A 13,969-nucleotide genomic window follows, 5' to 3' on the forward strand; every position below is an offset into this window, starting at 1 on the left:
TTTTTATTTCATATGCAGTCATGTTTGGAATTTTCTCCAAAGTAATTAGATGGTCATGTTTACATGTAAAAATAATGTCATACTTTTCAAGCTTTATTTGGATAGAGACAGCTGAAGAGTGACAGGAATGTGGGGAGAGGCATGTGGGAAAGAACCACAGATCGTATTCGAACCCTGGGCTTACGCAGCAAGGACTGAGCCTTCGCATGTGGGGCGGCTGCTCTGCCAGCTGAGCTAAACACCACTACAAACACATCTATTTTTGCATGTTAGTGTTTGAAAAATATATTTTTTCCCTGGACACTTCCATCCATGGGTGGCATGGCACCACTGTCTTACAGTAAGAAGGTTCCTGGTTCAAAGCTTGCATGTTCTGCCCATGTAGACACAGGGGGGAAGATCTAAATGCAAGATAATGTTTTGGGCTTTTTCAGCTGGAGGCAGACAGGAAAGTGGAGAAAGGGGGGAGACATGCAGCAAAGGGCTGCAAGTTGGAAGGACTTGTTAAATGGGTCACACTCTCTCTCACGTGAGCTACTGAGGCAGAAAATAAATAAAATAATATTGAAATAATGTGTGAGGGCCCTCAGCGGTGGGTTCCTTGAATCTTAATTTGTGTTAAGACTATCAAAGAGGTATTGTTTTTGACAGCTGTTGGTGGAAGCATTGGGGTTTGTCTATAAAGGCAAAATGTAAAAGTCGAATTTAAAAGTGGCAGATTACCTGAATGTTCGGATTTTGTGTTCTGAAACTGGTAAATTTTCTGCAAGATTTAAAAACTGTCTTGTGGTCAAACTTCTGCACTAATTAGACAATTTAAAGCACATAAACATACAATATGTCATCAAAGTTAACATAAGGCACACACGACACAGCAATTAAACATTTGTGCAAAACTATTTTATTTACAAAACAAAATGGCACAAAGTGACAGCAGGGCAGCCATATACATGCACAGCTCAGACGGATGTAGTGCTAGCTTAGATTTACCACATTGCGGGTAAACTTCATCCAGTCAGTACGAACCCTGGAAAAGCACTTTACAGGGCCAAAGATATTTTAAAGATAAAACTACTTATGCATATAGAAGTTTGTTTTTCCCCCCCCAAGTCTGAACACAATTCATAACACTATTTGTTCCCAGCGCCAAGAGCTGCTCCCAGTACATTATTTTTTTTAAACCATAGAGGACGCAAAGGCTGGTCCCTGCTGACAAGAATTTAGCTTTCAGGTCCTGTATATTCCTCTAACCCTTTGCAAGCATTAAGGATTGATTCAGGACAACTTGGAACTAGAGACTTTTGGCCTGAGGAGAGTGACTGTGTCGCCATCTGAGGCTGAAATGCATGGCACACCACAAATACAAGCTTTCAAATGTTGCCGTTCAAACTGAAGCAATACCACAATCCCCTCCTCTTTCACTCTTGAAAGCATTTCCCAGTTTCAAGATGTCTTGAATGCACCGTCTACATACCACCCAGCGCTCGTATGCTGCACCTGAGCTTGCACCTTGATGAATTAAAACAGAGCTCAGTGATGTTCACCTTTGGGAGCTCTGCGTCACACATGCACTTTCATGTGGCACTCTGGCATTCACTGTCTGGTCCTTTAGTACAGCTTCTCCCCCTCCTCGTGGTTCACAATCAAAGTGTTAACAAAACTGAGCTTGGCCTCTGGATTACTAATCAGTCAATCACTCAAGCATATTGACAGCATAATTTAGAATAAGGACATACAGTGAATGATACAAATCTGATGTAAAACGCTCTAAAAGGCTGACGTCTGCCCCTGTGCCAAACAAAAAGGAAATATATATATATACACACACTTCCAAACTGAGGGATCCTGATGACCACACTAAAGCCCTCCAACCATACAAGACACAGCTCCTGCCGCGTGCCCCTCTCGTCATCCAGTAAACACAGCGGTATCAGTCGTCCAACAGTCGCGCAGAGGCGTCACAGTCCGCTCAACACATCAAACTTGGTTGTCCTGTTTTTCAACGTATCTTACATGAAAGTAAAAAGAAAAGAAAAAGGAACGTGGAAATGTAGGAGGACGATGACAGAAGGGGCAGTCAGTTTGGGGGGAGTAGTGAGGGACAAAAACAAGGATAAGGAGGTAGTAGGGGCAGGTTGAGATGGGGTGCAAAAATAATAAAATAAACAGGGTTTGAAGGTACCAGCTAGCCAGTTTGCTGGGTGATATGAGTGGGTTCCTGTTGGGGAGGGGTCCAGGCTGGTGGGGAGGGGACAAGATCAGGGGACAGGTGGTACGGTGAGGGGTGGGGAGAGGTAATGTTACAGCTCTGAGACTTGAGTGGAGAGGGTTGGGGCTGGGAGGTGCTGCTGCAGGGGCTGACAAGGCTCTGAGTGCATCAGCCTGCCAGTTTACTGGCCACCAGAGAAGGTTTCCTCTGCGGCAGGTCCTGGGGGGTGGGGATGTGGTCCCCTGTGATCTCGGTCTTCTCCGGTGCAGCTGTCGGCAATTGCTTGTTCTTTATCTTTGCCTTAGCCATGTTGTAGTCGCCAGAGTCAAAGTACTTTTGCTGTAGAGAGACGAAGATTGAATTATTAAAACTATGAAACACGAACAGTACAAGCTCCCAGTGAACACTTCTGTTGTTTTGTTTAAAATTACATCGCAAAGAGAAATGAATTTTTAATTTTCATTATGTAACAAACAGGTTTGCTGATATTGGTAAAATAACAATAATATTTATTCTAAGCCTACTTCCCCTAACTGAATTTATTTAAGTGGTACAAAGAACAAATGGCACAGTGTGTGATTTGTTTTAAAAAGGTATCCTGTGGATTGAGTCTGTTTCCTGCATGCATACAAGGACAAACATGCAGACACGAGCATAAATGCATTGTGATAGACATTTTTTTTTTTACGTTGGTTCTGCACTATTCTGCTCATATAAACAATAAAGGATGTAAACTAAAATTAGCACCATCCACCTGCCAAATGCTGGTAAAATATTCAAGTAACTGGTAGATTTGCTAGACTTATCAGCCAAAAAAACAACAGCTAATATTTATTTGTTGAGCAGGCTCAGGCTGATTTATACATTTTCAAACCAGTTTGACATCATGCCAAAGACTGGAGTTTGACCACTAGGTGTCGCAGGTGACTCAGTCGCTTCCTGAGTGAAACATACTGAGAGCCATGAATGAGAATGGAGTTGCAAGTTTCCATAACATCTTCCTGCAAATGTGGAGGTTTTTTAAATTTTTAAATGGGCACGCAAAGTGCTGCTGAGTTTGAATTAACGGGGCTAACAGAAGCGGATCAAATCAAGGCTTCGTACGGACTGTACTTGTTGGCTAGATGTGATAAACATGAGGCACATGACAGCTGTCAGAGACGAGGCTAATATTAGAGTTACACTGAAAAGGGAAAATGATGGCATCATTGTTTCTTCACTTTATATAGCAATGTATTTCACAAACTATTTAGCAATTCACTGTGATGACACTGCCTACTGCATCACCGTCTGGTCGGCATTGATAGATACTCTGCTAACTAGAAGTGCTGCAGTCAGAGCTGAGAGCGTTTTAGTGAGTGCCCACTAAATGGCTGACGTCACGGAGAGCTGCTTTTGTGTCTTTCTAATTTGCCAGAATACTCGTTCAGTCGGTTTGCACAAAATCAAACCAGTTTGAACTTGTACACCAGAAACCAACCCAACCCTACTATTGAGTGCTTGGTAAAACTAAATGATTCGCTAGTTGACAAACAGGTTCATTTTGCACATCACAATTCATAAAAAAGGAACTTTGCAATTGTTTTACAAGAGAGGAAATGCATTCAACACCACGGACTCACACAATGTTTAAACACTGGATATTTTGTTTAGGATAAAGATCCACGGGTGACCTTTAAAGGTGCAGGAAAGATAAATGTAGGGTTGAAACTAATCATTGTCATCTGTATCACAGCTTCATTTGAAGAGTTTTTATAGACTAAGCTAGAAAATGTCACAACTTTTGCTAAACGTTCAACACAAGTTCCAAAACTGCTCAGTATGTCTCACAAAACCTAAAAGCAATCACTTTACGATTATATGAAATTATGTTTAGATTAATATTCTATAAAATCACTTTTAAGTATAAAGAAAAACATCTTTAGTTTACTTTTTAATTAGTGTAATTACAGAAAAATAAATCAAGTGTTACCATTCGGCAAGTGCTATCACACGTTACTACTAACTACAGTGAAATGAGCAAGTGCTTGCTTGTATTTTTACTGGATGGGTCATTCATCACAATAATCCACTTTCTGTCTATGCACTAATCATTTCAACATCACACGTCATAGATCATCACCCTACAGAGACAGTCGCCAATTAATGCCAAATACACATGGCTATAACTAACGCAGTCTAGAAGAAATCGTACCCTCATGAAGTTTTATAGTGTTCGCGTTAATTCAACTTCGTAGTTATTTTGGGGGCTGCGGTTTGTGGTGTTGTTGATTTGTACTGTGTGATACTGAGAGGTGTTTCTAAAAAGCGTTCTGCTTGCGTTGATATAAATGGTACACTCTGGAAAAGTCTAGTAAGTAGGCGACGAGTTGATATATTGTCAAACTGCGTTAGTTTAGTTAACTAACCAAACTGTCGACTACTAAGCAAAGGGTGAGCGGGTTCAGGGAATTTAAACTCTGAGTGTTTTGCAAACAAACAGATTAACTCACCCCCTTCTGCAGGCGTTTGCGAAGCAGATCAGAGCCCCCGGGCTTGTTTCCTAAATTTGGGTATCTGGCCTTCAGTTTGGCCTCCTCCGCCTTCTCAGGACTGATCACCTTGTCCTGAATCTCCTGGAAACAAACAGAAAACATATGGCCTCGGGTTAAGAGAAAGGTTTGCTCAAGAAAAACACACAATTACTGCACAACAAGAGAGAGAGAGAGAGAGCACATCCACTGGGTTTTCCCACTGAAATACCTGTCATCTGATAGCACTGTGGTTAAATGTTAGAGATAATATTAGCTGACGTAAACAAACCCAGCATATCTGAATAAGATCCACCGGTTTAAGTGACATTAACAAAAAGCACAGCAGTATGTAAGAGCTTATTGTTAAAGTACAGGTTCAAATTACGGCTGCTGCATTGTATTTGGATGCTGTCCTTATTCATTAGGAGCTAAAAAAAAGAAAAGGGGGAAATATGGTGTGGCATTATCTCGACACAAAGTAGTCACCGTCGAGCGGACCCGCACCGGGTGGAGTGGGTTGGACCACCGGTCGGGATTAACGGCTAATAACCGCCAGCTTGCTGTTACGGCGGTTAGCTGTGTAGCAACAAGCAACGGGTGAAGTTCAAATTTAAGACAACGTTACTGTAACTGGACTTTAACCAGAGTACACACACACACACACATACATACACATATAAATATATATGTACATATATGTTGCTAACGTTAGCAGCTAACTGTTTTCCCACTGTGTGTGAATGTCATGACAGTTAGCTCGGCGATGCTAACGTTAGCTGTGACATTCACACCAACCGCCCGCAAACATCCGCTCGGTTAGAAACCGAGACGACAGTCCAGCCGAGCAGCCACGACGAGGCCTGACAGAAAACACTGAGCATTTACAATAAGTGGCTGAGTGGCAAGCTAGATATGTCAACAATAACGAGCGCAGGGGGCGACGGAGCTAAGCTATACGCGGTAGCGTTAGCTAGCTATAACAAAGTCAGTGGTGCTAGCGCTGCTAAACTGCTAATCCGCTGCACGGTTACCTTCTCGTCCACTGATGTCTCCTCGGCCGTCTGTGTTTCTTCGTTTTCCCCCGACATGTCTATATTATCGTGATCTCAGACAAGAGATTGCTCACTAGTTGGACAAGTGATCCACAAACCCCCCTGCTCTGTGACTTTCCGTACCCATACGAGTCCTGCCGAGCGCGCAATCCCGCAGAAGAAATACTACGTCACATGCGGAGACACCATGCGCGCTCACGCGTTGGCACTCCCGCCGTGCACCCGCACACAGTGCTGGGGTTTCGGATTTTACATTGCGTAACATAACCGATCAGCTGTTAAGACCCCGTGTGTGTTGTGAGGCAAATCCAGATTTCAAAGTCAAATAATCCGCAAATGTAGAGGATGATGAAAGATGCGCAGATTAACACAGTGCAGTCCATGTCATGTTTCACGTGCTAATATAATTTATATATGCGGTTGCTATGCCCGCATAATGACAGGCGAATTAAGCACAGCATACATAATAAACATATACACAGCGTGACTTGGTCAAAGGTGTAAATGTGGTGATGAGGTCTGCAGATGAGAGAGAGGTCATTGGCCGCCATATTAAATAACTGCAACCTATTTGCAGTTTTGCATGCAGACCTGACAGCTGCGCTCACCTCCTGTTGTCAGCTGTTCCAGGTGTTACAACCTGTAGTCGTGAAGCGGTAGACGTCAAGCTGCACACCATGTCAGTGTTATACTACACAGAGACTGTTTATACCACCAAATATTATGAGGACACTTTTGTGGGACGCAGTTTTGCATGACTGATATTAGACTTAATATTTTAGAAAAGCATTACAAGTATTGTTTTTCTCATTTGATTAATAAACTAGATGTGCTATTGTAACAAATATGTGTATTGAGAATCACAGAACCACAGGTAAGTGGTTTAAGAGTGGTTGCCTCTGTGTTTGTCCACCTATTGTCTTTATTGAGTGTGCCTGAAAGCACACACTATATGTTATCCACCGCGCTTATTCTGCTTATACTTATTATATTATATAGAAATTGTCTAGTTTGATGTATTTTTCTGTTAAATTATAAGAGGCTCACTGGAAACAGCATTAATAGAAATTTTGAGTGTGCCTGACTCTGACACGTCGGCCCCATACATTATTACTGACACTGCTCAGAAAAGTCAGTACTAGAAAATTCCCGCAGAAATTTTGAGACTGACGAGGGGCTGTTGCCGGGGGTCTGTAATCAAAAAGCACACCTCAAATAGTCATTTTTAACATGTTTATTTAGACACAGGAGCAGCTAGCACTCACACGCTAGCAATAGCATTAGCATGTCAACATTAGCATGTTAGCACTGATGCACCAGCAATTAACATTAGCTAGGCTTCTGCCTGCTGGCCCCTCCCCCCTCTCCTCCTTCAAGCAGGCTGAGGTTGCCAAGCAACCAGGACCCAATCAGCAGCAGCTAATCTGCACCTGTTAAAATGTCAGTTGGAAATCCTGACACAGACTAAGAGAAAATGCTGAGACCTTCCCTCGAAGAAGAAGGATTTCTGCCCAAACCGTATTTCCAATCATTGAACCGGCTTAACCTATAGCAGGATGAGCCCTTCCTGATCGTCTACATAGTCCTTTTGTGTCGATAAATGAAGAAATGTGCCCTTAGGAGCAATTCAGAGAAACGTTACTTTTGCTTTCCTCCAGAAAATTTCCCGCCTTTTTAACATGGGGGTATATGAGGCTGAGGATGGCAGTTGCTGCCGCATATTTGCGTGTCACGCCAAAACTATATAAAACCGTTTGCCGAAACTCTTAGAAAAGTCATAGCAACCATTCCCGGCTGAGCCGGTCGTTTTGATAGCTTTTTTGTGTGTGTGTGACAAAAACTCTGGGAGGAGAAGCGAACAGAAAAAAACACGGAAGAAACGGAAAAATAAGCGGAAGAATAAGCCCGAGAGGTTTTAAAGAGTGTGCTCTTTCAGGCACACTCAATAATGATGATGAGAAGAAGAAGTAGAAAAATAACATAGTGATAAGTTCTGTAGATGGTTGATGATTTGAAAGAGTAAAACTTGAGACAAGCTTGGAAAAAAAAGTATCAGTTTTCATAGTTTAAAAATGACATTGAAATGACAATAAAGAAAAGTGTGGACAGAACAGCTCTTTAAAGCATCCTGCTGTAAAACTGTGTCCAGAGTCAGGCACACTCAAAATTTCTTTAGAAATGTTTCTGGTTATGGTCATAAACCCCCAGCACTGTTGTACTTGTAGATGAACCATTAAACTCAACCCTGTTATAACCTCTAGCTTTACACTAGTCTTGTTCAGGTTTTCTTATTTTATAGATAATAAAACCTATTTACAAGTCAAAACTGGTAAGACTAGTAGCAGGGCCAACAGGTTTGAATTCACACAACATATATATCAGATATTTGAGTTCTGTTTTTCTCATAATATTCCAGATGTTCAGTACCATTTCTTCTTCCCACAGTCTTAAGACATGAATTTAACAGGTTAATTAGTGAGTCTAAATCGACCGTAGGTGTGAATGTGAGTGTAAATGGTTGTTTGTCTCTATGTGTCCTGTGATGAGCGGGTGACTTGCTGAGCTGGGACAGGCCTCAGCCCCACCGTGACCCTGAGGAGGATAAGCAGTTACAGATGATGGATGGATATAGGAACCGCTGACGTGATCATCTGCAGATGGTCATATTTGTCAATCATTTAAATTTGTATTTTCTTTCAACAATAGATTTTTTGTAGTTTTTTTAAAACCCTTTATTTGTTTTGTGATTCTCTCATAATGCAGATGTATTGTTTGTGTACTCTGAGGAGCATGTTGTTCTACATCTGAAACAAACAATGTACTGAATGTCAGTAATGGATTCAGTATTTACAGCTGTGTTTTGTACTAGAATACTGACTGAATCACTGACTATTGGCCCAATGTTTAAACATCAGCAGAAATTCAGCTGTCACACACCACCTCATCATTCCTGCCTCATGTGTGTAGAAATGATACTAAAAACCCAGACTCCTCATTTGAACTTGCTTTTGTTTCTGATCTTCAAGTCAGTGGACACGCTTGAATTATTTGCAGAGGTGTGACATTTTAGATATATTAGCAACAGAAATACATGCATTGTGTTCCTTTAACCTCACCCTCCACCCTGCACCATGTGACTGTCTGCAAATGTAGCCGGAAAAGAGAAAACATGTGGGGTAAAAAATAATGACACAAAGACACAGAGAGCAGCTTTCAAGATTGCTTTAGAAGATATATAGATATATTTTTTTCAGATTTGAATATTAATGTCAAAAATACATACTATGATATACAGTTTGCACTACATCATCTTAGCATGACAGACGCCACAAGTAGTAACTGAAATATTAATTTAAATATTAAATAAACTGATGGTTAAGTAAACTGAAAGTGAATGTGTAAACACTAAACTAAGGTTACTCTTCCTATTGCAACACTTCCAGTAAAGTGGTTCTGTAACAGTACAAAAGTATTAGAATATTACTATTTTCTGTTTCATTTTCCAGTTATAATGAGAAAAAAATCCACAGTGCACTTCTGATGTTCTGCTGTGATACTTTTCAGTTGAATCTAGCTTGATTGCTTGTTCGACTTCTTTAGTGGTCCGTCGTATGGTTTTTTCTTTTTTTTGGACGAGAGGATGGCGTTGTGCCACAGTCTGCCACCTGCTCCGAGCTCAGGAATCACAGGGTCAAAAGCTGAGTTCACTTTTAGGTCAATCAATCTAATATTCATGTATTTAAAACAAATTTTACGGGCCTTATTCTTTTTTTTATTTATGATGAAACTAATCGAGATTGAACACATTCATTGTGTAGAGATCTGATTACCATTTTGATTTGAGTAAACAGAGTAAAGTAGCCTCATCTCTGCTGAAATTATTTAAGTGTCTAACTGCTTCTGTAGACAATCACTGGTCTTTACTCTCCTGCCAGACGCTGGAGGGGATAGACGAAGAAGAATTACCAATCGCAACTGTTAAGGCCTTTTTAACCATGAGTACAGGAACTGAAACATACACTATGACTGCAACCTTTGACCCAAACTCTCTGATCCATGGTCGTGCACTTGACAGAGAACAAAATTTCATTTCTGACGAGTCTCCCAGCATCTTAGCTGCCCCCTTTGTCAGTTCTGGGTGACAGAGGGGATGAAACTTGGGATTTTGGGCACAGGCCAATTGATTCTTGTTGACTGCCATCTTTAAAATCGCTTCTCTTTCAGAGCTTTCTCCACCGGCCATGGGCTGAGTTAAGAGTCTAACGCTGGCATTGAGGTGTGACTGAAGCTTCGGTGGTGGAGGCAGGAGTCGGGCCTCAGCAGCGTGGAGAGAACGGTGGGTCAATGGGGGACTCTGTGAAGGACTGGAGCTCGTAGGCAGCACCGCTGTCCACCTCCATGGACTTTCTGGAAAACAGCAGACGGATGTCCCTATGGAGGTAGATCTTCCCAGACTTAGAACTCTGGAACCTGGTTGGAAAAAGGAAAGGAGACAGAGGACATGGACGATGAATGGTAAATGGACATTTATACAGTCCTTTTCTACCTTAACGGACAAAACTTTTTGTAATATTCCCTTATTCACCCATACACACTCACATTCACACACCAATTGCAGCAGAGCTGTCATGCAAGGCACTGGCCTGCCCATTAGGAAAAACTCTGGGTTCAGTGACTTGCTCAAGGACACGTCAACGCATGGGTGACTCGCTCTATCTCCTGAGCCACAGCTGCCTCACCGTAAGGGAGGAGAAATGTCACCGCTCATGGATATATTCCAGGTTTAGTGCTCACTAGAGACGAAATGACAGCCAACTCACCTCAGATGAACGAGGTAGCGCAAGGTGCGTCCATGGCCGAGTGGCTTCCTGCTGGTCTGATTGTTTGTGTCACGGCGGACGGGAACAGAGAAGGTCCTCTGGCGTAGGAAGGTCTGGTGCCCAGCTGGCATGGCTCGTAGATCGTACATCACAACAAACATCTTTACCACCGTCTTGTTGGGGTTGAATAAGGTCTGATGGGATAACCAGAGCGCATGGGAGGATTAAGACTTGAACTCATCGACCTATACAGACACAACACGCTCTGATAGATACGTACAATGAACATCACGCAGTGCAGATCCCTTCATGATGAATTTACCTCTATAACCACTAGGGGTCTCCCTTTCCTTCTGTTATTTAGTGTAATTCTCTCTTTGTTCTCAGCCATGTGTATCATGTATCATGATTTCTTGTAGAAATAAATATTTTTAGAACATTGTGGGGTGAGGGGGACTAGAAAAGTTTCCTCACCACTTGAATGGTTCCTGATGGAGGTACACGGTAGCCCCTTTTCCCCAGGGACTCCAGGTTTATAACACCCTGCAGGAAAACACAACCACTGTGTCACAAACACGCATGTAATAGGTAATACACACACATTACAGACACAGCTTTCAGTTCAAGGCTCAGTCATGCTGGTTGGAAAAACAAAACTGAATTATAGATTAACTAACTAGAAGGAAAAAGTAATCTTACCATATATGGTGAGGGAGCGTTGTCATCGGAGACACTGTAGAATGACACTTCCACAGGTAAGGTCAGGTGACTGGGGCAGAAGGACCCGCTGGCTCCGACCTCTGCTGTGAAACCTTCCACTAACCCTAAAGGCTCCAGGCGATAATTCAGCACACACTCCTGGAGAAAACAGGTCAATTATTTTATTTTCCTCCATAATTTTACTCACAGGAGACTTCATTGAGCTTTTGACTATTTCGGGACAGAAACTAAATTTTTCATCCAGTAAAGTATTAGGTCATCTTTTAAAAAAGAAAAAACGCAAAGTTAGCCGTCAAAATGTACAAGCTGCTACGTGATAGCTAGTCCAGATTTTGCACTTTAACAAAGTCTGGCAGCCAAATTGATTCCCATTGTGAGCATTCGGGTTTGTTTGCATTATTTAGGGATGGAAACTGGCAGGAGTTGAAATACGCTATTCTCATAAACCGTTGGATGAAAAAGACATTTCTGTGTGTGTTTGTGTGTTATACCTCAAAGTTTCCCAGCAGACTGAGACTGGCAGGTGGAGCACTGGCACTGAACAGCTGCTGTGACTCATCTGTGTACCCCTCTCTCTTTGGACACACCCTGAAGGGTTAAAAAACACACACATACACACACTTGAGCAACTTGTTTTCAAGGTATGGGGTGTGAAAGAGCATCTGAAGAGCTTGACATGACAGGTATTCCTGGTATGTCTGAAAACACCTGGATCGAGGGTGAGATAGAGGACCGAACCGCATTTGTGAGTAAACAAAGGCGATATCAGCCATCTTGAAATGTTTGTTACCGGTGCTTATTTACACTGGTCACATATACAAAGTAATTCAGTCTCATGTTTTTTTAATCAAACAAATCTTCTAGAATAAAAAAAAATAGAATCGGAAATAATACTGACAATGGCTTTTACCAGCCAAACTGACCAGAACTTTCCACCCTGAAGGCCAAACTCTTGAAACATCTGCTTTATCAAAAGCAGCACTGAGCTACCACCCACATCTGCTGCGTGTAGGCAGTGCCATGAAGCTCTGTGTCTGTGTCTGCCATTTTGAGCAGAATGTGTGTGATTGTAGCTGCAGTCACAGTACAGCAGAGCTTCAGCAGGTGGCAGCGTGAGAGGAATAGTCAGCAGAACGGCTGACCTAACCTTACCAACCAGGAACAACGCTTTTATTGTCTGATCTCACAACACGCAGACAATACTTCGAAAAGCTACTGCTGATCCAAGGTTATGTCAGCGTTAGGGGTTTAAATATGGCAGCTGTGGTAATCTGCTCTCTAATATAGATCCCTTATATACAGATCCCTTATAAGCTTTGGACAGCTCGATTAACACCGGCAGTAAACTAGCTTTAATTATAATAATTTAACTTTAAATACAACAATAAATACAGTCTTTGCTTTGCTGGCATTTACACATAGTAACAGCTGAAACGTTGCAAAGTGAGAAAAACAAGTAAGCAAGTTTGATGATGCAAAGTATGAGTAACTTGATCCAGATGGTACTATAATAAACAGATGATGTGGGAGGCAACTGTAAAACAAAAAAATCTTTGTCCTTTAACTCTTAATAAGTCAGTAAACATGGAAAAGTATCCAGATCTTATCTTTGTGGACAAACTGAGTTAGAGTCAGGTATCTACAGTAAAAAAAAAAAAAAGATCCCAGGTGAGAAAATGTGTACCTTTTCCCAGAGGCCCAAGGTAAACCCTTACAGCCAACCAGAGAGGTGTCCAGGTCAAAGTAGCCTGTTTGATTTTTCCTCTGAGGAACCTGCCAGACACAGAGGACATGATTAACACAGGGCTACGGTCATAGGTTAGAGTTTCAAGAACAAGATATCTGTTCTGATCTAGGACTGAAAGGTCACAGGAGAGAAACTTAACAGCACAAGCTTCAGTTACGAGAGAAATACATTTTAAAGCCATTTTCAGAATTATACACGATTTATATGTTGTAAAATAGATAAACTGATGTGAATATTAATGTATAACTATTTTGTGCACTGTGTGTCGTGATCTGTATGTGGAATAAACTGTTTTGTGAGCTCGTGTGTGTGTGAGATTGCTCAGAAAACAGGAAACTGTGATAATCAAAGAGTGTGGTAAACTCAGTGAACTTACTTAGTGTGGCTGGTGAGGCACACATGAGTCATGTGTCTTACTCGCCTATGTGTTTGTATGTGTGTGTGTGTGTGTGTCTCTTTGTGTGTTACTCTTGGCCAGCAAACTCCCCGGAAGTAATAAAAAACACCTGCCAGACCTTTCAAAGTCTCTTTATGACAAACATTCACAGGCTCACTTCTTACTCAATATACTGAGCGAGTAATGCTTCAGATGGCTTGAAATAAAGGGCAGTGAGTGTGTTGTTATGACACAACTGCATGGACACCGACAACGACTGAGTCAGTAAGTGTTTGAGTGTGACTGTGAGCTTATGAGTGTTAACACATGTACAAAGTAGAAACTCATGATGACTTTCGCACAGATGTGTGAGTGCGTGTTTCTTACAGGGCTGGAGAGCAGAGGCAGCCCAGTACAGGGGTGGAAAGCCTTGGTCGCTGTGGCGTCTAATGAGTGACGATTCTGTTTCTTCCAGCTGTTGCAGGGACGCAGAGGGGAGGGGCTGTGAGCTCGCTGGAGCACAGAGATGGAG

At 42.0% G+C, this 13,969-nt stretch overlaps 2 protein-coding genes across 4 annotated transcripts in view; both read right to left on the reverse strand.

Moving 5' to 3' along the window:
• Positions 1–878: 878 nt before the first annotated feature.
• Positions 879–5,990, reverse strand: arpp19a (cAMP-regulated phosphoprotein 19a). The gene is made up of 3 exons (XM_010739476.3): positions 5,754–5,990; positions 4,702–4,824; positions 879–2,548 (listed from the first exon to the last, which is right to left on the reverse strand). The coding sequence occupies exons 1-3, from the start codon at positions 5,808–5,810 to the stop codon at positions 2,378–2,380; spliced, it is 351 nt and encodes a 116-aa protein (XP_010737778.1). The 5' UTR covers positions 5,811–5,990; the 3' UTR covers positions 879–2,377.
• Positions 5,991–8,981: 2,991 nt separating this feature from the next.
• The window catches only part of atosa (atos homolog A), a 28,743-nt gene continuing 23,755 nt past the window's right edge, over positions 8,982–13,969 (reverse strand). For all 3 annotated transcript variants that reach the window (XM_010738347.3, XM_027281285.1, XM_019278886.2), the window contains 7 exons: positions 13,825–13,950; positions 12,999–13,087; positions 11,806–11,902; positions 11,294–11,452; positions 11,069–11,137; positions 10,595–10,788; positions 8,982–10,244 (listed from right to left, as the gene is read on the reverse strand). In XM_010738347.3, the coding sequence (XP_010736649.2) occupies positions 10,091–10,244; positions 10,595–10,788; positions 11,069–11,137; positions 11,294–11,452; positions 11,806–11,902; positions 12,999–13,087; positions 13,825–13,950 (888 nt within the window). In that variant the 3' untranslated portion in view covers positions 8,982–10,090. The remainder of the gene's footprint in view (positions 10,245–10,594; positions 10,789–11,068; positions 11,138–11,293; positions 11,453–11,805; positions 11,903–12,998; positions 13,088–13,824; positions 13,951–13,969) is intronic.

This window comes from Larimichthys crocea, chromosome VIII (genome assembly GCF_000972845.2).
Source record: "Larimichthys crocea isolate SSNF chromosome VIII, L_crocea_2.0, whole genome shotgun sequence".
Classification (NCBI taxonomy): domain Eukaryota; kingdom Metazoa; phylum Chordata; class Actinopteri; family Sciaenidae; genus Larimichthys; species Larimichthys crocea.